This window comes from Phalacrocorax carbo, chromosome 3 (genome assembly GCF_963921805.1).
Source record: "Phalacrocorax carbo chromosome 3, bPhaCar2.1, whole genome shotgun sequence".
NCBI classification, from domain to species: Eukaryota; Metazoa; Chordata; class Aves; order Suliformes; family Phalacrocoracidae; genus Phalacrocorax; species Phalacrocorax carbo.
Window position 1 is genome coordinate 13,721,762 of NC_087515.1, and position 26,983 is coordinate 13,748,744.

The 26,983-nt window shown below is 40.7% G+C and overlaps 1 protein-coding gene across 8 annotated transcripts; it reads right to left on the reverse strand.

Moving 5' to 3' along the window:
* Positions 1-42: 42 nt before the first annotated feature.
* On the reverse strand, positions 43-26,981 carry EIF2AK2 (eukaryotic translation initiation factor 2 alpha kinase 2). 8 transcript variants are annotated; one of them, XM_064445877.1, is made up of 18 exons: positions 26,936-26,970; positions 24,804-24,956; positions 22,783-22,877; positions 21,048-21,432; positions 16,124-16,238; positions 14,773-14,942; positions 13,840-13,966; positions 12,121-12,152; positions 11,092-11,176; positions 10,598-10,632; positions 10,293-10,430; positions 9,748-9,867; positions 8,415-8,522; positions 6,547-6,739; positions 4,269-4,394; positions 3,601-3,699; positions 1,621-1,683; positions 43-1,543 (listed from the first exon to the last, which is right to left on the reverse strand). In XM_064445877.1, the coding sequence occupies exons 4-18, from the start codon at positions 21,149-21,151 to the stop codon at positions 1,427-1,429; spliced, it is 1,632 nt and encodes a 543-aa protein (XP_064301947.1). In that variant the 5' UTR covers positions 21,152-21,432; positions 22,783-22,877; positions 24,804-24,956; positions 26,936-26,970; the 3' UTR covers positions 43-1,426. The 8 variants fall into 8 exon arrangements, with proteins under 8 accessions (XP_064301947.1, XP_064301952.1, XP_064301948.1 ...); XM_064445882.1 differs by lacking the exons at positions 22,783-22,877; positions 24,804-24,956 and having other exon boundaries at positions 21,048-21,174; positions 26,936-26,981; XM_064445878.1 differs by lacking the exons at positions 22,783-22,877; positions 24,804-24,956 and having other exon boundaries at positions 26,936-26,957.
* Positions 26,982-26,983: the final 2 nt, after the last annotated feature.

A 26,983-nucleotide genomic window follows, 5' to 3' on the forward strand; every position in this document is an offset into this window, starting at 1 on the left:
TCATGATAAGGAAAAAAAAAAACAAAAAACAAACTTCAGGCCTTATAAAAGGATGTAAAATCAGATTCTTATTTAGCAACCAATACTTAGGGCAAATCAGCAAGAATATAAAAATTACTATGCATTCATTTGTATTATTCCTTTTAATCAAACAGCCACTTTTAACCCATTTAACATTTCAGAAAAAAAGCATACAGTACTTTACCTGACATAGTACATATTTTTCTGGTGGGGAATCTCCACTCATTTGCCTTTATGGAGTTATGTGGGCTATACAGCAATGAATAGTTTGACAAGATACTGCTCAAAGACAAGCATCTGAAGGACTAATGTGCCTGTGTGGTAGTCAGGGCAAGGGGAAAAGACACACAATTCTTCTCGTCCAGACCAGTCTGAACTCTTTAGTTACATACTTCAAAGAGTAACAGGCAAACTGCTGTTACATTTTTTGGGGCTGACACTAAGGCCATTAGAGGTATTCGGTACACTTGCTAATACTGAGGCATGCCTACCCCTTACAATAAGGGATTAAAACCTAACAGTATGGGAGACTCTGTTTTAAGGTGCTTTCTCAGCACAGGCTTTCAGCTGGTTATTACTGAGAAAACTGGAGAATTTTGCTATATTAAGAGCACCTTAAGTGTTCCTATGTGAGATGGGGGGGGGGGAAACCTCAAAACCTAAGGTTTTCAAAAGTTTAGAACACATCTAAACTAGATTTCCTAGAAGCTGAATGCTTAACACTAAAAGAAAGCTTTCCTTGAGAATTTAGGTATGTATTTTTAAATTCCAGAGCACTGAAGGTGCTAGGTGTTCAACAGGTATGTATAGAGAAGAAAGTTCACCTTAAAGAACAGAAATTCAATGAAGAATAACACACACCTATTCCTAGTACCTTTTATACCAAAACTAGTCTTGGTATTAATGAGAGTGTTGGAGTAACTATTTAAAAACATCATTGAATGAGAAAGGTCTGAGTCACATAGCTCAAGACAGCACTTCTTCCACAGAAAGCAATAGATAGCCTCAACTCATAACGGATGCAGCACATGGTACGAGCATGCATACAGGTGTTTGCTACAGGCCTGTTAGCACCACATCAACTTAATCTTCTAGGAGACAAGGACTGGGTTCCTGTAGTTATTGTACGACATAGTTCAGCTCATCCACAACTTGTGTTTCCAGGTAAAAACCACAAGTGATTGCTTGCAGAAGTATGCTGTCCTGGTCTGGAGCTGGTGGGCGTGAACAGTGATGTGACCTTTTTGGCTGACGAGCTCCTCAATGGCAGGAAGGCAAAACACCAAGGAAAAGACATGTCCTAAAAGTCTGGCTGTTGCTTCTGACATTTACTATCATTTCATCAGTTTCAACAGACACCAAACTCTGGATGAAAACAGACTCTGAAAGCCTTTTAGACTAGCATTTACCGAGTATGAATTTTAAATGAGTTGGCTCTATTAGACTCTAAAAACGTAAGTATTTCAGATGCGGAGTATCTTCCTGAAGGCTCTCCTGAAAGCATCTTTTTGATTATGGGTGCCTACAAAAAGAAATTAAATGTCAGTTGATGATTTTCTATGAGTAAATAAACTGAAATAATGTATTAAAATCCCATACCTCTGCTGGAAACCGTTTGGTGAAGCTCTCTGGAAGGTTACATTCTCTAACATGAGTCCATACCTGAAAGTCATAAAAGAGAACAGTTCCAGCATGTTCTTATTGTTTCTGTTTTGCATCTCACTTTATGACCCATATAATTTACCTAAGTAATTGGGAAAATGAAAATCTATAGAAAAGGTAAGGCTTCAAGACGAAAGTAACTAAACAGTTTGAAAGGTTTTTTTCCATTTAGTTGTATTTTGTTTTGATTTTATGATCTTGTCATCAACTCTCACCCCTTTTTAAGCTTAAAAGCTTCACATGCTGCAATGATGTTTGCTTCAGCAATGCGCTCTATTTCAGAACCATTATCTGTCTTTCCTTAATTTGAAAGTAGTGGGTTTATATGCTCTCACCACATTAAAAAAAAAAAAAGACGGCTAAATTTCTGACTTTGGATGTCATTGTTTGCAAGCCAAGCAGGTGCGCTTCCTATTACCTTGTTCAGTACCACATACTTATTTCTAATGTCACTTCAGAAAATGCTACGTGGCGTTCAGAGCAACTAACATAGAGGATTTCTAATGATATGCTTTCAAAAACTGTTTCTGGGTAAGAACTATTTTTTTCCACGTGATGTAGATTTCTGGGTAAATCCCCACATCATTCATTTTGCTGTTAACAAGTGTAATGTGTACCTGAAGATGACAGTCATATTGCTGCACGCTTAGCTATGCACCCTGAATCATTAGCTATGGATGCTATAGCCTGGCTTAGCAAGCCGTTATAATCAGCAGCTCCCATGAACTCCAAGCTTTTTCCCTACGCTTCAGCAGTAGCTTTAGGCCTGTCACCCTACCTGCTGGTGATCATCAGCTGAACCCGTTACTCAGCTCATAATCACCAGCTTCACTTCTGCATGATGTTCTTTCAGCAGGGCTTGCCAGCACCATACAACAGAGTTCATGGTGCTCCATTAAGTGAAATTATTTTTTAAGCTGATGGAGCAGCTGGAGCAGCTGGAGGATATCCCAGGACTTTCCATCTACATGACTTCCCCACCTGCCTACAGACACAAGATTTTTATGCTTTAAGGAAACCAGACTGAGTAATTGATCTTGCCCTTTTGACTGTAAACACCATGGGACTGTGGACAGACTTGCACAGTCAGCTGTGAGCAGGAACAAGATGTCTTAGCAAATACTACCAGGTAGCTAAACAGAGCTAAGCTGAGCCTGTGAATTGAGCAGACAGGTTGGTATGGTTTTCTATTAGCAAAAGAACCAAGCTAACAGTGTTCAGAAGCTTCTGGGTCCAATCATGTACATACATCTTACAATTACTTTAGACAAGATACTCAGCAACTATATTGCTGTCCTACAAATACACAGGTTTGCAGATGTGAGCTGTTACACTAATAATAGTGCAAAGTACCAAAAAAAAAAGGCAAAAAATACATAAAAGATACCTGTTCCAAAAAAAAAGCTCAGGTAACACTGGTTTTCTTCTTGAAGTAACATCTTTTTCAATTAAGTGATTCCAAATCACTTTTGTTTTCATTTTGGAAAACTGCAAGTGTTTTGGCTTTATAGAAACTTTGTTCTTGCTCCACTGTGCAGTGAAGATGAGAGTGTGGCAGAGACAAAACTTGCCCGTACATGATTTTTATTTTCTGAAGTTAGAAAAATATTCCCTTCAAATACTCTGATCAAACAAAAAGACTTATCAGAAACTTGAAATCTTTTTTGCTAGACATTATTCTTTGGCATGCTCAGGCTTTAAGTGTATGTCAGTAGGATAAAAGTGAAATAAAACCAGTAATATTTACCTCAGTTATTACATTTCAGCTGAGGTGTGACGACTTACAGGGAGGAAATGTAAATGGAGACAATACTCTAGATATATAGACTCCTTCTAGCATGCAATCATTGTGCGACACTTGCAAGCGAGGCAAAACAATGACAGCAAGACTTTTTTTTTAATTTAAAGATTACATACCTTACTTCTCTCATGCTGAGAACTGAATGCCGAAAGAATTTCAAACCAAATTAATCCCAGTGCATAAATATCTACTTCCTTTCCATATTTTCCCCCGAACTACAAAGATTAGAACAAGAACAACATAGGCATCACATCCAACTGGACAGCACTTCTTAAAGCAAAATCTGAAATCAGTAGAAATTTCCTCCCCAGGGCTACCAGACTGGCCCTGCTTGATCTTCTCATTACTTGTTAACCCTTTCTGCTACAGACCTGCTAAATAGTGACTACTATGTCACACTAAACACACTGAAATTAAGACTTCTACAGACCTATACAGATAAGGCACGCCAGTATCTCTCTGTCACAAAAAAAACTCCAACAAACAAATAGGACTCAAATGCCACAGTTACCAGAGGTCCTAAATTCAAACAGAAACACATGGCTGGCAGCCTGGTTTTGCAAGGGCGTTCCTTACCGCACGCAGCATCAGACCCTGTAGGTTAGCATAGCAAAATAAAATTACCACGCTTGCAGACAGCTCTCTCCAGAATAGTTATCCTCATATACAGTCATACCAGGCAACTTCAGGCAACATGTTCTAGTACTGAGATTAGGATTGAGAACATCCAATGCTGAGTTTACAATACAAATCTAGTTAGACACTAATATAGCAGGATAATTACCTGTTCTGGTGCCATGTATGTTGCTGTTCCTCTGTTCTCAGTCAGAGCCCCACATGCCACAGAAGTCACAAGACCAAAGTCACCTATTTTTATTTTATCTTCATGTGATATGAATATATTCTGAGGCTATATGTATATATTAAAAAAAAAAAAAAAAAAAAAAAAACCACCATATGACCAAGGTTTATTGTCAAGCATAATCAGCCACAGAAGTGTTCCCCATAAAATTTGATAATTTTTCACAGACATTAGCATTAAGAACCTGATGGTTTGGGAAACAGAAAAAAGTTCAATTAATTTTTAAAACACAAACTGAAGTAGTACATGCCATGGTATCTGCAACTTTTTCTTCCACTAGCTCAGTCATAACTGTATCATGCTTTAATGCTCTTCAGATACATTGTGAATATAACATTTCATATCCAGAAGTGTTTTGTAGTCTTCAGTCCTAGCCCTAGCATTTGATACACTTGGGCAAAGCATTTAGGCTTTCATGGAATGCCACTCATATCATAGTTTCTCCTAGGCGCAGCAGGATTATCTGTGCTAAGTCAATTGCTGAGTTCGGGCTTACTACAGGCATCTCACAGTATTGCTTTTAAGTTTCCATTGAACTTCCCATTTTTAAATTCTACAAAGTCATAAGCAACTAAAAATAGAATTGTACATGCTTGAATGAAGTTTCACAAAGAAGATAAAGAAACTATGTTTCTGAATGCTATTAAAACAAAACCAAATAGCTGTTACTCAAAGAACTCAAAGCCCACTCCAGTGAGCTGTAAGGCCAGGAGAGACTTAACATTTAACAGGAAGAGGTCTTTGTGTCAAGAATGGCCAGTGCCGTTCTCCTGTTCAAGTATAACCACGTCCACACACACTTAATACAGTATCTATACCTGGCTACACTATTTGAAGACTCCATTCATACCAGGCACAAAGGGGGTGCATCTCAGCTTGAACCTACCCTGCAGCTTTGATTCTGGGACGTGGCTCAGATGACCAAGCATCTAAGTTGACAGCAGGTCAAAGTGGGGAGAAAAGCTCCTAAATTCAAATGCAGACAGACAAGTTAGCAATAAGACTTGGAAGCAGGTTACAGCTGGATGCCATGGACAAGGGACTGGGGCAGCAGATTCATAGGAATAGGGGAAAGTAGCAGATTGAGCTGAGATTAAAATGAAGTAGGACTGAGGGAGCAAGAAAATACAAAGCAGAGTGGGAAGAGCTAAGAATAAATGGGTGAAGAGAGAAGGCACTTATTAGACCTCCTTTTCCCAGGCAACTTGGGAAAATAATGACTATATTTGTGGTTCGTTCCAGTATTGTAGCAATAAGCCTAATAGAAAAGCTGTAGAAGATATGAATGTATCTATCCGTAAGACAAGATTCTACAAGTGGGCAGTGAACATGATCTGGAACTACACTGTGAATGCAAAATGCAAAGATTTCAAGCTCTGGCTCAAGAAGTCCATAAACTTCACATTACTGGAAGTATTGAGAAGAAGGGAATATGCATCAAGGACAGCATCACTGTATCATCTCTCAGCTCTAATACTCTCTAGATGTTTGGAATTAGCCACTACACAAGGAGAACAATGTCCTAGATCAGTATTTAATGTGACCCACTACAGACATTTTTAGGAATACCACCACACTAATGACTTTTCCATAAAGCCAGCAATTTCAAACCCTGTAAGCAACATTATATCTGGCATGTGAAGCCCTGAAGGCTTGCAGCTTTGTCCTTCATAATCTTTATATTGAAATAAAATCTTTTTATGATTGTGCACTTGTAGAGACTAAAATTCTATCCAAAAAAGTAGCATTCAAATATTTGTATGCATATGTAATACAAGAGCAACTGAAGTATGTTGTTACCAAACACAGTGTTAGGATAGACAAACTATCCCTTTACAATATGGCAAGAACTTCCCAGAGTCAACTTCTCCCTTAATTATTTTATAGAGTAAAGTTAGTATTTCTTTTTCCAATAGGCAGTCTTGTGGCCCAGTAACACATAATACACTGAAAGTGCCTGTTAACTGATGACTACTGATTTTTTGAACTACTGCGTTCTGAGATCCTCCAGTTCACCTTCTGATTTTAGGATGAAGTCCAGCAGTTGCTGAAAAAAAAAGTTAGTCACTAGCAACATCAAAAGAGGCACACTACTAGGGTACATAAGAGACTAAACAAAGACTAGTACAATTTAAAGTTTTCTGAAATTCCAATAAGTACTGGTTTTATCTAACTTTTTTTAATTACCTGTCTAACTTACCTTGAGGTCTCGATGAATTAACTCTTTAGAATGAATATATTTCACTCCTTTCAGTATTTGTAAAAATTTGTTTTGTGCCATCTCATGATACTTTCGGTCTCGTCTGTTCTTTTCAATCCAGTTTCCCAGTGGCCCTTGTTCACATAATTCCATTTGGATGAAAAGGCAGAGAATGTTTTTGACCATCATTGGCCTGCAAAAGAAAATTATATACAGTATTGAAATTGGCAAGATACAATTCATCCCAAGCCATCAATGATTCTCAGGTTCTTCTCCTTTAAGAAACCTTTTTGTTAATTATTATTGGAGTTCCCCAAAACAAAGTCTGCAAGTCTCTTGATTTTAAAAAAAGGTCCTAGACCGATTTGTACTAGATATAAATACATAGAACTGCAAACTAAAGAATCCCTGCTCAGTTGCTACATACCCCATGAATATTCCTAACATTTTGCTTCCTTGTTCACACTAAAAGTTTTCTGAGTGCCCAAATTCTGCTCCCTGCATACCTAGAGGCCTGTCCTATAGAGGAAGAAATAACATTGTCCTTGGCTCCTGTCTTGCCCCCTAGGAAGTGCTGCAAGTCCCTGGCAGGTATTCTCTATTCTGCTCAACAAACACAGCATTAGCCTTCCTCTCCTACCCAGAATGATCACATTCTTTCAATCTCTGTCCCTTCAAGAAGGTAGTACGATGACCATCTTTGACAACAGTCTGCAAGAAACCCTTCCAAAAGCTGGAAATCTAGATGAAATATATTCACCCACCAACAGCTTTCCAGAAGAGTTCCCTCACCATCAGCCCGCAGGATAGGCTGAGGCTGGAGATGGTGAGGGGAAGGTCAATATGAGGAGGCAGAGGCACCACTTTTTCCTACTTGCACTGTGATCTGAGTGCCCTGGAATAAAAATGCCTGAGGCATGGAAAGAAGCAGCATTAAGTGTCTTGGGACTCTCTGTAGCCTTGAGGTCAGGGCACTAAGCGGAATTCCAGGCTGGGGCCTCAGCTTTGAGGACTTCTTTTCTGTCTTTTACCCAAAAACTGTTCAATACAAAATGGGCAAGTGATACTGAGACTCCAACATATTAATGGTTGGGGTTTGATACAAGGCGCTTTTTTCCCCCCCATCTTATTCCTCATTTACTGAGCACACTGGACAGATATCATGCCAACTATAATTTTGAATCCATTAATATTTTATGGCTCTAGGCAAGTGTGGCAACCTATCTGAAGGGTATGAATTTACAGCTAGTGAAAAAAGCTTACCAGAGAAGCTTTGAAAAGCTAATAACCTAACTTACAAGTAAAACTCTTACTAATGTGTCCCCAGAAGTCTTAGTGTTGAAAGACTACCTCTAAATAAAAGAGCATTTCATTTAGTATTTTTGTTCTCAATAACCAAAACTGTTTCATGCATCATGGTTAAAATGGTAACTTAGAGAAATAGTTAAACCTATGAGAGCTACTGGCTGTCCAGTACTTATTAAAAAAAGGAAACTTCTGATCAGGAATTTGGCAGCCAACTGCCAGACAATTTCTTAGTTTCTGTTGTTAATTCTAGCCCCAAATTTTTGAGTTCTGCATTCTTATGCTCCTCTATATATTCAGTAAGTTCTGTATATTGAGAGAGGAGAAAGATAAAATTACATAATGTATCTTATTCAACAAGGAAAAGAAGATACAAATACTTAGTCATATATGACCTGCTGCTGAAAAGTACTGTGCATTTTTTTCCTAACAATAAGTATGAAAGTATGTGCATGCATTTATATTTGTATAATGATTTATAACCAATCATCAGCCTTTCTTTTTACATCACGAAATTCACTATGGCAAACAAGTTTGAGTGCAAACTACTATCTCATAGTTACCTTGGTTCTGAATCAGTTATGTTGTCTCTACCTTTCCAGCTACAGTAATACCGCACTATGTTTTCATGGTCAAGTCTTGCAAGTTCTTCCACTTCACGCTCTACATCCCTATTTGGAGGGGCAGGGGAAAAAAAAAAAAAGACTCCAAATGTCATTTTCCTATGAAAATATAACACTAAGTTAAATAAAAGAAATTATCTCAAGTAGTAGTATACAGACAGTTTTACACTGACTTAGAAAATTTAGAAAAAGAATGTAATATTGTCCTTCATACAACTTCAAAATTGTAGTTACAAAAATGTTTTAGCCTTATTAGAAATGAAAGCCCCACTCAAAAAAGCTGACAAAAGCAGATAGTTGCAATACGTGATTATATTAGGTAACCAAACACAATGTAGCAAACACCCATGTTTTCTTTTCAGGGCTAAGTTTGTTTAGATATACAGAAGTCAGTGTAGATACTCATGAAGAACTCTTCCTAAATTCGGCTTCCGCTTGTTTTTGTAACATTGCCTAGTGAAGTAAGTTCAAACCCATCAGTAGACCAGCAGCCTTTATTTGAAGAATCAGTAGCATGTTTTTTAGTATAGTTCTCAGGATGCAATTCAAATGAAAATAACATATTTTTGTGAATAACACAAGAATTGGAAGGGCAGCTACAAAATATAAGGGACAAGTATCTCCAAAACTTGAAACTTTTCAAATAGATTACCTAAGAGAAATTCAAGTTTTTCATCTGCTGATAAAATATGCCACTAGGTACTGGTTACAGAAAATTACCTTTTAAAACAAAAATTAAGACCATAATTCTCTGCTGAGATTTATAAAGGCCAAGAAACACAGAGTGAGAATAATGACTACATGGGTCGTATATAAAGCATTTTCTAATTACAAAACACAAATAGATTGCTTTCATTTTTCTCTCTTTTCCCTAATTATCGTCATTATGCATTACTGAAGTAAATTTTCCATGTAACCTGTCAAAAGTAACAGCGCTACTTTCAATGTTTTATTAATCAGCAAGTTTTCTTCAAATACATTTTGCAACGTTAATAACCAGAGCATTAGTGTATTCAGGAAAGTAGAACTTAACAAATCTACTTTTTCTGCAGCTGCATCTGAAATTTTTCCAGTGCACGCAAAAATTAACAAAGTTGCATGCTGTTTTCAGCTTCGCTTAGAAATAAAGAGTTTACTAGAAAAAATGGACAATTAATAATAAAAATTGCTTAAATACTCCTGGGATTACTAAAGAGACAAAACAAACTACTAAAATCTTGATAAAGGTTGTCCTAAAATAAAAAAAAAACAGATGTAAATATATAGTACGTACTTTGTGAACTCAACTCGTTTGACTGCATAGGTTTTCTTATCAAGCTTTGCTGTTGCTTTGAAAACATTCCCAAAACCACCTTCACCAATAGGCTCTATATTTTTAAAACACTGAAGAAACCTTAAAAAAAAGAGATATATAACTTAAGTATACTTAACATTGAATTTATATAAAAATTATTGTGACAGATCTCTCACAGCTGCTGAAATACAATTCTATAGGGATCACTCAGCAGCTATACAGGTCTAAATCATAGTACTGAAGATTTAAAAAACAAGGAAAACTGACCCTTGAAAGCATGTAGGGAAATTACACTCACATCTTCACACACGACTTTTGGTTGTAAGCATTAAATATCATTGCATGTCAGTTTCTATATTATATTTGAATTTAAAAAAAAATCTCAAATACCAATTTTCTTTGAAAATTATTTTTACAGCAGTATTTTCCCACATTCCATTATAAATCAACAAACAAATCTAGACCACTACATACGGTAATTACCATGCAGATCTTATTAAAAAAAAAAAATATATCCTTCTTACCTATCATTCACTGTTAATGTACTTCCATTCAGCTCACTGGTATCTGTGCCCAAATCTGTCAAACTTTCATCATGTGAATCTGCCATCTTTTTTTTCTCTTCCTCTTTTCTTACATTGTCAAAATTAGCTGCCAGTTTTCTTCAACAAGGATAAAAGCAAAACTTATAACGAGTTGTTTTTCTAATACGTTACAAGAGAAAAGAAACACACCTCCCAGCAGTGGCATTTCTTCACTTCGTATAGAAACACTAAAGTGCTTTGCAATGTAGTTTATGGGAAATAGCAAACTAGAAATAAACACATACCTTCTGGATTTTGGGGCAGAACTTTGTGCATCTCCCTATACGAAAAAGAAAAAAAAACCTAACTGAGATATCCTGAATACTTGCACTGTACTTAGTTTAATCTGTGTCTGAGAATGTATCTAGGAATTGTCTATGAATGTTTTCATACCTTATATAAACAACGTAATAAGAATGAAGCCATACCTTTGCTTAAAATTTTTCACATATGCTATGTATGACATCACCATTCTTCCCCCAGAAGAATATGAGCTTAGTTTGATCCCCTCTCTTGGGAGTACTGCCCATTTGGTCACCAGTACATAAATTGGGTCCACAGTACAGAAATAAATGGCTAATGATTAACAGTAAGGAAGTACTGAATATTCTCAGAAAAATGCACGTGTTTTCTAGTGACTAGTGGATAAAGGAATAAACTGATGCTGCACGCTGACAAGAAGCTTGCTCTATTCAGGGTCTAAAATGTAATTTTGAGAAAGATAATTTTCATACTATACCTGAGAAGGTGAAGGCTTTTCACGTATCTCCATGTCTTTCATTTTTACTACGAACTTTGAACCTGAGTCTTCAAAGCAACTACTGCTGTTATTGAAAAATAATAGACTAGTTTCAGGTGAAAGTAACACAATAATAAATAAAATGATTGCCACCAGAAAAAAAACAGCGTAAGAAAAGACACAGTTTTTAAAAGCAAAACCTGAAAAAGCATTGACAATCATGACTGATCTAAACTAAAAAACTTTATGCTGGAAAGCTAATAAAAGAATAAAATTTTGTAACATACTCATCTATTTCTACGATGGGATATCATGATAGCTAGATACACGTATAATATAGATTCTAGTATATCCTTTTACTAAACAGGTTAAACACAGATGTTTATTTCGAGGCAGTGCAGCCACCTCTAGCACTGTACGTATCAGCTTGCTTTACAATCACACAAAGGTCAAAAAAAAGTGGTAGTGGCACTGCAGTCAAATCAACTGCTGGACACAGAAGGCTTGATCTAGGGTTCCCAAATCACACAGGAAACTTTATGCATATTCACTTTCTTTCACTAAGCAAGTTTTCCCTTTGGTGGAAATGAAGATTTATGGTGAACGAAAAAGAGGACAAAAAAAAAAGAGGAAAGCACAATGCGGAGCACAGGAAAGTAACAAAATTGAATTATACTGAGTTCAGGAGAGTGTCACAAAAGGAAAATGAGCTTCAAAAACGGCATGAATGCTACTGAATGAGGTAGGTTATTCTGTTTACATCAGAGTAAAAATGCTTATGAAAGAACTACTCATGGCAAAATATATCAAACAGCTCTAAAATCATTATAAGCTAACCAATAACGACTCCAATAAAATTGCACAAGTACAACAACTTTTACTCTGAAGTCTAAGAAATATAAGCTCAAATTAAATAGCTTTATACTGCAATAAAGAAGCTATGACAGATTTTATTTAGAACTAGCTCACATGACCCTCTAAGACCAGTAAATACATTTTGCTATCACATTATCAGTGAACCCAACTTACTCTGAGTCAGACTGAGATTTTTCACTTCCCACCTGAAAAAAAAGAAAAAACAAGAACAGTTAACGAAATTATGTAAAAAAAAAATCCCTAGTGAAAAAGTTGCCATTCAAAGAGTGGGGAGGGAAGATTACAAGGCCCTAAGTGAAAGTTAAGTGCACTGAACATTCAAAGCCCTGCAGAAGAAAGGCATCGCCTAACTTCCACCCAGAGGAGAGAAACACCAGGCCCTGTCACAGTAAGCATTTTCTTGCTCGTATTGAGACCATGTACACACATTTGCAGAAGTAGAGTCTGGCATCTATTAAAAATCAGGATAAGAGTAACAGTTATTAAAAGGAAATATTTTCATTTTTTACTGCATACATGATTGTCTGTGTGGAAAACGAGAGATACATAAGGCTTTGGTACATCTAATCAGCAGAACTGAGAATCTGAGTCTGTACAAAAAGACATTCGACATCCTCAGTGTGAAAACCCTGAAAACCTGGATTACTAAATCAGAGTCAACCAAAAAAATTAATCCTAAATGCTTCGTAGAGGTTCTTCGCCCTTCGCCCTTCCCCCCCGCCCCCCCCGCCCCCGTCGCAAGAGCATATATGTAACATTAAAAGCAACCCCTTCAATTGTTAGAGACTATAACCTGACAAAAAAGTAAAAAATCTTAAGGTTTTATATTTCAATGGTAGCCAACAAAGACGACCCTTTTTTTTTTAATTCAGGAGTACTGGGCCTTTACTACTTTTTGCTAGTTACATTTTGTTTGTAACACAGACACCGCTAGGAATCAATAAAAAATAAAACCAAACCAAAACAACCCACCCCAAATTTAGAATAATTGCTACAGAGGTTCTGTAGTACAGAGTTAGTATATTTCAGCCTTTGATGAAAATGCAAAGACCCATGAGCTCACAATACAGGAAAATATTAAGGAAGGATCCTAGAGCTATAATAGGCCATTAATTACATGGTTAACTTAAAATCAAGAATAAAAGAAGCACTTAAAATTCACAGTAAACAGCCAAATAATGAAAACAGTACTTAAACTACTGTTCCTCCCCATACTGCCTTCCTTCCCTTTGAATTACACTTCATTTAAATTACTCCATATGTACTGTTCTGTGCATTTCAGAACTGGTTTTGGATCACTATTAGAATCGTGATAAATTTTGCACATATGAAAACATGACTGCCAACATGAAGACAACAACTCTGCTCTCCAAAGGACAGTGTCGGCAATTGTTTCACTAGACTCCACCTTGAAACACTACAGAAGGCAAGTCCTATTGACCGTCACTTCTGCCTTTGCATTTCTCGCATTTCACAATAGATTTTTGATCCAACAGAAGGCAGTAAGAGATTTATGTCCATAGCCTGTCATCTCGATAACACTTCACACAGGAGACAACCAATATATTAGAGTAGTCAGAATTCGAAAAATATTAATATATGGTCTGATATGTTGTCATTCAAGCATGCACATATTCTGAAATACGCAGGGATATCAACTGTGGGGGTTTTTTAATCCAGCAATTGAATATAAAAACACAACATAAAATTTGCCAACAGACTCATGAAGCCCAACCAATCCACGAAAATATGAATTGTTTCCCTCTTACATGGAATCCATGGAACATGCTTTTAAATGCAATGAGGAAATCTGTTCAAAGATTTAAGATACAAGAATTAAACTTCTGTCCTCAGGCTAAATACAGCACATACTGTTAGATCCCCTTGCGCCTTTAGCTTCTCAAACGCGTTTTTTGCAGCATCTTGTTTTGCAGCAGCTAGAGAAGTTCCACGGCCAATTCCATAGACAGAACCACTAATTGTACAGCTACAAGTAAATCTGTAAAATACAACAGGGAATAAAGTCTTATATCCTCTATGACAAGTCTTAATTTACTGATTTTAAATGCTACATTTAACCAACATTACAGAATGGAAATCTAAGATTACATCTTCAGGACAGCATTTCCAATATACATTTATTCTAATTAATAATGGTAGATAACTAGTTTGACATGCCTTCAAGATAACCAATTTTCAGAGAGTGAATATTTAGTGCTTTTTAAGGTTGAACTCTTCAAAGCACCATATCATATGCACCCACAACCACAAATTATCCACAGTTTATGTTTTAAGATGGCTGATTTTGCAGGGGAAGAGAGGAGTTTTCCAACAGATATTGCCAGGAGAGTTAAAATATGTACATATTCCTTATTATCCCTCAGCTGTCATTAAGTAGAACATTTCTACAACTCACTGACTGCAACGCATACAGAAGGGGACACAAACAGGCTCTCCTTGGCACTTGGTTCCTAGGGGTCTCCAAAATACATGCCAAGAGGTCCACAAAGGTGCCAGAGCTACAACCAAGATAACTGACAATTTGTCAAGACTGACTATCATTTTATCATCATGCCATCTTTTCTCTCAGCTAAACAAACTCAGCCCTTTTAGCCTCTCCTCCTATGCCGGATCTTCCAACTCCTTCACCTCCTCAATGTCCCTCCACTGGATTTTCTCCAGACTACCTCCAAATTTTACTTGTATTTCTAAAGATTGTTCTAACACTATTCAGGGTAACTAATGACAGTGTTAGTAAACACAAATGAGTAATAAAAGCAAGTACAAAGAAAAAGTACATCTTACATGGGAGCATGGGCATCTCCAGTACGTTTTCCGGTAGTATAGTCAACTGTTTGCAACGTCTTTTGTGAATACCTATTTAGCATGCTGACATAGTCACCAGATAATACATGGAATAAGGTTGCCTGTGTTGTCAATAATTCTGCAGCTTGTGTATTTGAAGGAGTCTCTGGCTGTAAAAAAAAACAAACCAAAATAGCTAACTTAAAAACTTAAGCTTAATAAATAGATTAAAATAAACAGTGCACAACATCTAATATAGCTGCAAGGTTTGTCAGCATTTCAAAATATTTTTAAGAAATCCCAAGTTTAAATTAACAGAGTCCCTTGTGGCAAAGGACAGCCATTCCAACCCAGAATTATTACATTTTGAATTTCCAAAAACATGTAAATCCAGTTTTCCAAGTATTGAACCAACGTCTTATAAACCTATCACCATGCCTTCTCCCACCTCTTTTCAGAAAAAAACAGGGAAGGAGTTGTGCAATGTCTCAGAAAAAAAAACCCGAATGCTCCCTTCTGAATTTTCCCACAGCCTGACCAAAGCCAAGAAAGGGGATGGCAGCAGATGCTGCTGACGCTGCCATTAGCAAGGGCTGCAAATGCTCCTCTGCATGTGCAAGAGAGGAAAGCAGGACTTTTTGGCCATCTCATGATTAGGTAGCATTAATAATACATTAGCAAACATGCAGTAATTTTGTTAAAGAAATGATGATGACACAGCAAAAAGCATGCGGAAACAGGTAAGGAAAGATTTCACTCAAAAGGTGCTAAGCGTTCAGAGTCAAAAAGAAAATTAAAGAATGGCTACCACAAAACACAGAAAGCAGAGGAGCAAAATTCAATCCTAAACTAAATCAAGGAAGGGTAGAGAGTATAGAATCAGCTATACCATTAAAAAATATAATGAAACGAAACAAAAATTAGTCAGATCAAGTGAAAGTAAGCACTTGTATGAGCAGAGCGGCAGGAAACACACTGAACAATGCCCTGCAAATGTTTTGAAGACACTGAATTACTGAACAGTTGCCAAGATTAACAAGGAACGCTATCCACTCTGGATATACCAAGGCAGCTTAAAAAAGGCAAATATATTTCTTCATCTTCCTATAACAGCAGAGGAGGAAACACTTTTGATATTATATACCAACACGGTAGTAGAACAATAAGGAAAATAGTTCAGTGATAAGAAGTAGAAAAACACTGAATAAGACAGAACAGAGACTACTTAAATAAATAAACAAAAACTCTTCAAAATTGAAGAAGATTATGATATTTCATTCGGTACTTTTAGAGATTCATCTTCAACCTTTACTAGCAAAAAAAAAAAAATTAACTCCCACAGTTTGCTCACCTGTTTCTCAATCATTTCCCAGGTTTTTTTTGCTGCTACTGCTCTTGCTTCCTTCTTATTTTTACCAGTGCCTGTACCATATTCTCTATCATTTATTTTAACCACAACTGTGAACCTGCAAACGAAGGAGACTTTTCTAAGACATTGTCACATTTTTGTCTCATATATACTTAATAAAAAGGAAGCTGAATCTGAGAAGGTTATTATTTACAAAGCACTATAAGTTAACTGCGGAGGTATTTAAGTATTCATGTGTTTTTACTACATCTAATTCCTGATTACCATAATTATTTATTAGAAATAGTTTAAATGTTTCCTCCCTAATGCACGTACTTTTTGAGTTCTAACAGTATTTTAAAATGCTTAACTGCATTTTAAAAGCAAAAGTATTTAATTTTTTAAAAGCAAAAGAATGCATAAGCTCAGAATTTTTACAGGCAAGATTGTGTCCTAGTGTTAGGGCTTCACATCTCATCACAGCAAAACTATATGGAAAGGAAAGATTAGATAAATCTTGATTTCATGAATCCAGACATGACATTACACTCACCTTTGATATGCTACTACATACACTATTTAGTAACTGAAAAAAAACCAGGTATAGTGCTTCATGAGACATGAATTTCAAGGCAGTCCCAGAAAACAAACACAAAAAAACAGTCCTGCCATTTCACACTCAACCACTGATCCCTTCCGCCTCCACTGCACAGCTGTGCACACACTGCTTCCCATACAGCAACACCGTGAGCCAGAACAGGGAACGACACAGCTCAGGGTCTGGCCGGGATGGAGGTCATTTTCTTCACAGCAGCTGGTATGGTGCTACATGGTGGATCTAGGACTAAAAAAGTGTTGATAACACAACCTTTTACCTATTGCTGAGCAGTGCCTGCACAGCATCAGTCTTTTCTTTTTTCACGTTCTGGCCTCCCAGCAAGTAGGCTGCGAGTATGTGAGAAGTTGGGAAGGTACACAACCTGGGCAGTTGGACAGAGGGATATTCCATGCCACATGGCATCATGCTCAGCAATAAAAGCCAGGTGAAAAAGACGGGAGGGGGGACATTTGGGGTTATAATCATAGAATCATAGAATTATTAAGGTTAGAAAAGTCCTCTAGGATCATCAAGTGCAACCGTCAACCCAACTCCACCATGTCTCCTAAACTATGCCCTGAAGTGCCACGTCTACACATTTTTTGAACACATCCAGGGATGGAGGCTCCACCACCTCTCTCAGCAGCCTGTTCCAGTGCCTGACCACTCTTTCAGTGAAGAAATTTTTCCTAATATCCAATCTAAATCTCCCCTGACACAGCTTGAGGCCATTTCCTCTAGTCCTATCGCTTGTTACTAGGGAGAAGAGTCCAACACCCACTTCACTACAATCTCCTTTCAGGTAGTTGTAGAGAGCAGTAAGGTCTCCCCTCAGCCGCCTCTTCTCCAGACTAAACAACCCCAGCTCCCTCAGCCACGCCTCATAAGACTTGTGCTCTAGACCCTTCACCAGCTTCACTGCCCTTCTCTGGACACGCTCCAGCACCTCAATGTCCTTCTTGTAGTGAGGGGCCCAAAACTGAACACAGTACTCGAGGTGCGGCCTCACCAGTGCCGACCACAGGGGCACGATCACCTCCCTGCTCCTGCTGGCCACACTGTTCCGGATACAGTCCAGGATGCTGTTGGCCTTCTTGGCCACCTGGGCACACTGCTGGATCATGTTCAGCCAGCTGTCAACCAGCACCCCCAGTTCCTTCTCATGTTTGTCTTCCCAAGTAACTGTTGTGCATGATGAAGCCCCACTTTCCTGGAAATGGCTAATCATCTGCCTGCCAATGGGAAGCAGCGAGTGAATTCCTTATTTTGCTTTGGTTGCACGTACAGCTTTGCCTCACTTATTAAACTGCCTTTATCTCAATCCATAAGTTTTTCTCCCTTTCACCCTTGCGATTCTCTCCCCTGTCCCACTGTGGGGAAGCGAGTGAGTTGCTCACTGGGGGTTTTACTGCCACCTGGGGTCAACCCACCACAGAGACCTAATAACGAACGGTTGGTTTTTCAGCCAAATCAGTTCTCTACCCAGATCTTACCTCAAAATACCTAATGTTTCTGCTACTGCCTTTGCACAAAAGGCAACAGAGGAGAAAATAATAACTACATTTCTGCTTTTGGCAGCAGCACAGACTTGCATCAAGTTAAAGTGACCATTATAACCTTGGGGTACATCTGTACTTCAGATAGTAGCAGAGCTTATAGATACACAAGCTCACAGTCAACAAGATAGATTCACACAAAGAAACAGTCTAGGTATAACATCACGACTTTCTCTGTGGGGCAATTTGTCTCAAATAGTGGAATCACTTCAGGAACTCACTTTTTCCATTATTCCAACTTCACGCTCCACTTCCCTTTAATGAAACGTTCGGGTGGAAAACAATGCAGATGCAGAATAGTGCTTGCAGTCATTGTGTAAGCAAGCCTTAAGAAGGTAAACAATAGGACAAGGCACACCACCATGTGCCACATGCTCTACACATAAGAAACAGCACACACACACACAAAAAAAAAAAAAAGAAATGTGGGTCGTTCTTTGGGAACAGGTTTATTAGCCAACCCATATGTAGTGCTTGTCATGGTTATTTAGCCCCAGTCAGCAACTAAGCACTGCACAACTGCTCGCTCACTTTGCCCACCCTAGTGGGATGGGGGAGAGAATCAGAAGAGCAAAGGTGAGAAAACTCATGGCTTGAGATAAGAACAGTTTAATAATTAAAATAATTAGCAGTAACAGTATGATAAGGTAAATAATGGGGGGGGGGGGGAGAGGGCCTCAAAACCCTGGGGGCGGGGGAAAAAACAAGCAATGCAACTACTCACCACCCACTGACCCATGCTGCCAGTCCCTGAGCCGCTATCACTGCTTCCACTGGCCAACTCCACCCACTTAATATATCAAGCATGACATCATATGACATGGAATATCCCTTTGGTAAGTTTGGATCAGCTGTCTTGGCTGTGCCCCCTCCCCTCCTGGCTTCTTGTGCACCCAGCAGAGCACAGGAAGTTAGAAAAGTCCTTGACTACTGTAAGCTCTACTTAGCAACAACTAAAACATCAGTCTGTTATCAATATTATTCTCACACTAAACCCAAACCACGGCACTATACAGCTACAGTGAAGAAAATTAACTCTATCCCAGCCAAAACCACAACAGCGCTGAATACTACACACATTCAGCTATGATTTTGCATCCAGCATTTGCCATTTTATTTAAGCACCCTGAAGAAATCAGCAGTCTGAGTCTCAGTGACCGACCCGAGTTAATTATCTTAGTTGAGGATTATCTGAATGAATGTTACATGAGTTGGTCCCAAATGTAAAGTCACGCTTATCCACCATGGACCCCAAGTTAAACAGCACTGCCCAGACTTGACAGGTTTAGGCAGGACTGGCCTGGTTGCCCACATACTGTGTTCCCAGCCCAAGAAAGCTCACAGCTGTTCAAGGCTGAGCCAGCCTGGGCTCTCTCAACCTCCTGATGTTGCATTCAACACTGACCCTGACAAACATTGCAGTGGAAGCAGCTACAAGCACCAAAACCAGGGTAGGACTGGAGGAGATGACAGCAGGTGTCTCTGCATCACCCCTCAGACAACTGCAGGAGGACTTATGAGATGGGACGTAGCACAGAAGAGTTAAGGATCCAGCTCAGGACCAGCAGTGGCCAATACATCCTGTAAGCAGGAAGGGCACTGGGACCAAAGGAGGTTTACAGCGTTCATCGCTGCAGCCAGACACTGTACGTTGTACTCCTTGGAACAGCCTGAGTTATCCAGGATTTTCCTAGATACTACTGTCACACGTTGCATCACTTCCAGATACAAGAAAATGGGTTGATTTATATTTGTGAATGTAGCAGAGCACACAGAAAAAGTGAAAAAGTGCAAGAAGTGAGATTAAATGAGTAAATTTGAAATGTGTGCAAATTCTTTTAGTCCCATGCCATCACTTTTGAAGCACGAAGTTGTAGCTGTGTGACCACAGCTGGGGCCATTACTGCAATATGGGTTACTTTTTTTAATTCAATGGGCTGCATGGGGAAAAAAATTAAGATAACTGATTAACATTGGAGACCCCAATCATACTTACTAATTTATTCTAGGGCTATAGCCAGTTCTAGGAATAAGTCAGCACAGACAGTGCTGGCTGGCAACATGGAAGACATTAAAAGGAACATTCTAATTATTAGCATAAGGCTTGTCTTCATGCAAACTAGCAAAAATTTAAAGGAAAAAAAACCACACAAGGAAACACCATAGATCTTGAGTATCTATGATCTCTGGCAAGGGAAAAAAATAGCAAAACACCATATTTGTGTTAAAAAATAAAATGTATCCCATCACCTGTAATTGTCTCTAAAAGTAAAAGCAAAATTGCTTAAGCAAAAGACCCTTTTCCTGTAACAGATGTTCAAAAATTAACTACACATAAAACATGTTGGTATCCCATGAGTTAATATACACCCAACCTTTATGGTTAACAAATTAACAACATAAGTCACAAATAATTCCCACGCTTTGTAAAACTGAATAAAAATCAAAGCACTTAAGTTAGTGTAGGTCAGAAACTGAAATTCTTGCTGCAACCTACCCCAATCCCAGAGAGATTTCATGGCAGACGCATAACACAGTGTGGTTACCAGTGTGCACTGCAGTTGCTTCCCAAGAAGGAGCCATCAACTCTTTTCTCCTCAAACTCTACCCCATTACATCGGCCCCACCCACCTACCGCTCAGTTTCTGGTTTCACCCAGCTCTCCCGCCACACGCACGCTTTCGGCAAATTACCGTTTATGATCGCAAGCTTTACCCAGTTCATTCATTGCAGGAAGAGTCCTGATGTTTACTGACATGCATGGTGAACTTACTCAGGATCATGAGACGGGCCGGTCATCTTGAGGTCGCTATAAACCAGTGTAAATTTCTGCTTTTGACAGTAGTTGTTGATCTTCTCCATATACTCACGTGCCATTTTGACACAATCTCAAAAAGGTTCTGCAAAGCAACGTTCAAAGATATGTCTGTGCTTCCAGGCATAGTATAGAGACAGCCGGCAGGCCGCTGCTGTGATGTGACATAGAAAACCGGTGCCAGTAACAGAGTTCACGGAAAACGAATTCTAATTGCTAATTCAAGTGGTTGATCTGCGACTGTTTTTGAGGACTCACTGCTTGGAATAACAGATTTAGAAAGCAGCGCAGAGAATTTAGAGAAGCCTTCTTGGCAGGAAAATGCTGATTCACTCACCGAATCCTGTGAAAAAAAGAGATCGGTAACGTTTCTCCAGACCGAATGAGAACCGGTCCCTCCAGTGGGGACCCACACCGCAGAGCCCCGCGGACCGCGGTGACACGCACCGAAGGCGGCCCCGGCTCCCGGCCGCGGGCGGGCAGCGCCGCGGGAGCTGACGTGCGGGCAGCCCGCCCCGCCGCTACCTCCGCGCCGCGGCACCGGGGCGCCCGCAGCTGCCTCCCGGAGCTGCCTCCCGCCGCCGCCACGGCACGGCAGTCCCACGGCACGGCAGTCCCACGGCACGGCAGTCCCACGGCACCGCAGTCTCACAGCCGCCGCCACCCAAGTTTCGTTTCTCGTAGCACCGCCCGCCCCAGCCGAAAACGAAAGCAAGAGGACGGGGGGGGAAGGCGGCCCCGGGGGCGGGCGGCCCCGGGGAGGGCGGCCCCGGGGGCGGGCGGCCCCGGGGGCGGGCGGCCCCGGGGGCGGGCGGCCCCGGGGGCGGGCGGCCCCGGGGGCGGGCGGCCCCGGGGGCGGGCGGCCCCGGGGGCGGGCGGCCGCTGCGCTGCTCGGCGCCGCTCCGCTCGCTGGAAAACTGGGGCGGCGGACAACAGGTCGCTTCACGCCCGTGCGGCGTTGGCCCGCTGGCATTTTTCCCTGAGTAGCTGTTCCCTCCTTCCGCTACAAACGATAGGGGGCAGCTGCAGTAACCACACGCTATGCTATAGCTCGTCCATACGGACAGCGGAGGGTGGGGGTGCACCCAGCTTTTCCCGAATAAGTCCAAGTATTTCTTTTAGTAGCCCTTTTCCCTCTCTGACTAGCCAGTCAACGCTCGTATCCCCTACAAAGCGTGACAGAGCAAAGTTCAGCTCCAAATGTCCTCGGCGCCCGTATCAGTACCCCGCCGCTCTGCAACGCTGCCACGGTCCCACTCTCAGCACCTTCCAAAGAAACGAACTGCAAACCACAGACAGGGCACGCAACAAAGAGCATTTCCGTTATACACTCTGAATTTTAAATTTGGGTGCTAACCTTGATACATGCTTTTATTTGTACCCAGTATTATCCTGTAGGTTATTAACGATTACTTTGGGTATAATATATCATTTGTAGTTTAGAATAATTGGAATATACCTTAGCAATATAAGTATGTATCTTAGGTTGGAGCAACGTGACCTACAAGGAATGTGACATAAAGAACAGACATATAGGCTCAAAGACCAAAAGGAACTAAGGATGAAAACAGAGATAGAGTTATTACCACTAAATTAGCATTTCTAAGGCCAAAGATTATCCGACATCTGAAAGGCAGGAAAGCGAACAACCACCAAGCTAGGTAAGACCGATACAATGGTTTGGCGGACTTACAATAAGAAAAAAAGGTGAAAAGCTGAAGCGAGGAGGACTACTGGCCTTCCTCCCCTCGACCACCAGAGAAGACACCCCTCCCGGATCAACAGAGTCTGCGCAAAGAGGAGGGACGGTATGTTAATAAGTTTTCGGAAGTCTCCACCTTTTACTTTACATGTGTACATCCCCTTCCTGATTATGTATTTTGTATGTGTATTTAAGTCCTGCCGATGAGTTTTGAGGTAAGCACGTTAGGAGGAGCGATGCCCCGGGCATCCGGCGCCGTAAATAAAGAATGCCTGCCTTTTAACACTACACTGGTGTTACGAGGTTTATTCCCGATTTTCGGTAACAGTTTTGGCGACCCAGATATGACTCTGCCTCTGAAGCTCGACAGATCCTGGGATCCCAGGAACCTCAGCCGGCACCGGGATTTCTTGGAGAGGGACTTTGATCCCCGGACTGAAGAGCTGGAGGCAGGAACTGCATATTCTGAGTAAGGCATTCTTCTGGGTTTTTGGGTATTGCTATCTGGAAGTCGCAGGGATCTGGCCGTGCAAGATAGATGTGGGAAAGTACCCACAAAGGAGGAACATGACTCCCTAATTTGAAAGTTTATATGAGGGATATGTCTCCCTAAATGAATACAGCTGTTGAAGCATATGCTATTGGTTTCATATTGATACCTTTGGTAATAGTTGGTTTTATTTGTTGTTGTAAGAAAATTAACGTTCCCTGTGTAAGATAATCTAAACGAATGGGGGTTGGTAGTTCCACCAGTGGAATATTAAAGAAACCTCCTTCGGGGTGTATTTTACAACATTGGAAGCAGATTTCCGGTCCTCCTGGAGGACAACCTTTTGGTTGGATACTATTTTACTGCATCACATTATTTCATTGTATCCCATTTTACTGCACTCTCTTAAGTTTTTCCTCAGCACTCAAACACCTTCTCTACCCCTCCAATTCTACATCCATGGGAATTCTTTAATGAGGTGATCAGTAAGCACCAGTCATTCCAAATGAAGCCATAGCGCTAATGTAAATTAAGAAAAAAAAATTCAACATACTTTTTTACATGGTGCTTCATTACATTCCTCCTGTATTAGTAAGAGCTGATTTTATGAAGGTGATCTTTCACTTTTTAGAGATCATGGCAAAGTGCACATACTGAATTTAGAAAGGCTGGGGGTGGGGGGGAAAGTAGCTTAAGCAATATTTTCTTCCAGCCTGGACTGTCTGCATTTATCAGAGCTGAATGTGGTTAGTCAAACCACTCAGTCTGCTCAGATCTCTTTAAACTTCTCACAGTTCTGTTTTGGTCTCAGCCAACAAATAACTTTCTCCAACATGAGAGCAATTTCTTATCTCTCATCATTTAACCCTTCTTTAAACTTAAAATACATTACTAGTAACACTGAACATTAAGGCACTTCATAGTAAATCTCTTACCAGGATAAAAAAAAAAAAATCAGCCACCAAATTAATAGTATCTTCTGGAGAATCAGGAAAGAAAATAAATCTCCAAGATTAGTTTCCAGAGGCTATATGTAAAGTATGGAGCAGATGAGTTCCACCGTATGCACTCAACACCTACCCCTGATCAGCCAGTCACATAACATACTGGACTGTGCTTTGATTCTTACTCCCACACCCTGCAAGATCTCTCTCCAGCAGAAACCAGTCAGCTGTAGAGGAGAGAAGGAAAACAGCAGTACGCTTTAGGTCTCATCCTTAGTAGAGGAAATGGCTTGGGCTCCCACCCGCACCCAGGAAGCACGCCTGCTCTCCCACAGTGCTGACACAACCAACAAGGAACCCATTCAAATGCCAGCAGGGATGCCAAGAAACGCATCAGGGAGTTCAAAACGCTAAACTTTGAAGTATAAACATCTTGTAGAAAAAAAAGGACAAGCCACGATTTGAATCACAAATTATTATTTCCACATGTGGAGAAAACAATTTTTCTTTGAAAATGTTCATTACATTCTTCCTTGATAAAACCCCCCTAGAGCAATTCCATAATCCTGTGTACTGACCTCATTTAGAGATACCAAAATGGCATTCTTTCATTATCACTTCTAGAATGTGCAATACACCCCACGTTTCAGCTTGGCTCCCACTTAGGTTTCCAACCACCATTCTTTGCCTGGCTCTAAGCTTCTGTGAGGCATTTCTGGCCTCTAGCAAGCCTGCAGAAAGAACAATGAGAAAGCACTGCCTGTGTCTGAACGCATAAGATTGCGCATACATCGTGCGTGCTGAAATGGTCATAGAATAAACCGTCATGAGTGGCCTTATTTGCTAACCGTGGGGCTCATACAAATGCAGCATGGCAAATGGCTGTCTGAAGTTAAACAACCTTGCAGTTACTTTTACAAGTATACACGAAAGCACATTCTACAACTGCAGTCCTTCTCTGAAATGAACATTAAGTTTTCCATGCACAGTGGGTTGATGAGAAAAATGGAAATAAAAATAAGCTTAAAATATAATTATAATCCATGGTTTAACTGCTTCGATTCTGTATCTGAAAGCTTCTAATAAAGATATATATCTTACAGAACCTTTAAAGAAATTTATTTTCCAATTACAACCTCTTCAACCAGCTGTCAAAGAAAGCACAAAGATTACTTTTATGTAAATGTATGTTTCGGAAGAGGTACACATTTCACAGGATCCACTGCTTCCTGACTGGAATGCAGGGCTGTCTGAAATGGACGCCATCTTCTTAAGCAGAGAGCATTCTAGAAATTCAGCTATTTTTAATCACTCTTCTGTGTAAATTCTGGAAAACAGTGATTCAGTAGAGGCATGTGAAATCTGCATGCCTAACACCTCAGCTATTTTGTCAAATGGCAGTAGCACACTTTATTACAAGTCAACTAGACCAATTTTTAATTAGAACTGTCCCATTTCCTTACCTAGAGGATCCTTAGCCATCTCCATTTCTTTTTCAGAATCCCTCCGTCCTTAAATGCCTGCCTTCTATAGTTTTACTTGCCATGCGCCAAGCCCTTTGGCACAATTTTTTTTAGCCTTACGTGTCACCCAACATCTCTTATCAAGACAAGGACATTGCTATCAAAGGTGCGGTTTTCAGAACTGAAAGTGGCCTAGAATGAATTTCCAGTTTCTCTGGTAAGATACAAAGTTTCCTCCAGCTTTGTGAATTGCATTTAATTGTTACTGTCTAATCGACATTAGCAGTCAATCAAATAAAATTTGCTTGCTGGCTGAAAGAAAAGGTACTCTGTTTATTAAAACATGGTGTCAAAGAACAATAGGAATATCACCTGAGGAATCAAACATGCGTTAAACTTCACCCTGGGGAAAATGATCTGTTATGACACAGCAGCGGGGACCTGTAAGCCACGTTCTGCCGGGCCTTCCGGGCCCTCATCCGAATGCCTTTCGGATTCGTTTGCTCTAGAAAATACTCACCTCTGGAATTTCAATTATTCTAATATAATTCCAGTTCCCCAAGCACCGAGGTATTTATAGTGGAGCCATTGGCTTTGCCTTTATGACAAACAATCCTCCCGGGTGCTGCAGAAGGGACTGCGCCTTGCTCTGCCCGCAGGGGACCCTGCGGGAGGACGTGCTGCGGGAGGCAGCGGCGGAGCCGGGAAAGATGCGGTGTCTGCACGCCGCATGGCGCCGAACCTCTCGCCGGTGGGTACGCCCTCCTCCTCCCCCGCGCAGCTACCTTCTCACCAACGCCCGTGCAAGGAACGCGCCGCAGTGCAAAGCCGCGGACTTGGGCACCTTCGGGCGCCGGGCAGCCCCCCCGGGAAGAGGCCTTTCTGCAAACATCTCGGGGTGACCACGGGCTTCACCGGTGGCCGCGGCCGGAGGGAGCGGCGGGGAGGGGAGGGGAGCGGGGACGAGGCTGCCGGCTGTAGGGTGCGGGAAACCCGCGGGGGCCGCGCGCCACCCTTCCCGCGTGGAAACGCTGCGGAGGGAAGCCCTTTCGGGGTGAGGCCGTCGCCCGGCAGCACCTCAGCACGCACTTCCAAATGAGGTGGCAGCTCGGGGCGGCCTCACCCAGAAACCACAACAGGAGGAGGGGAAAAAAAACCACTCCCGAAGCAAAAAAAAACCACAAAACCAAAACCGAAGGAGAGCGGCCCATGGCCCGCCGCACTCCCCTCGCCCCGCTCCTGCTCACCCCATTCTCCCCAGGCAGCTGCTGCCTCCTCCTCCTCCTCCCCGGCTC

Coding starts and splice junctions, on each gene's coding strand:
- EIF2AK2 (XM_064445882.1), bottom strand. CDS start 21,151: ATGGCACGTGAGTATATGGAGAAGATCAACAACTACTGTCAAAAGCAG. Junction 12,153..13,839: donor AGGCGCAAGGGGATCTAACA/GTATGTGCTGTA, acceptor CTTTTTTTTCAG/GTGGGAAGTGAAAAATCTCA. Junction 8,523..9,747: donor AAACGAGTTGAGTTCACAAA/GTACGTACTATA, acceptor CCCTCCAAATAG/GGATGTAGAGCGTGAAGTGG.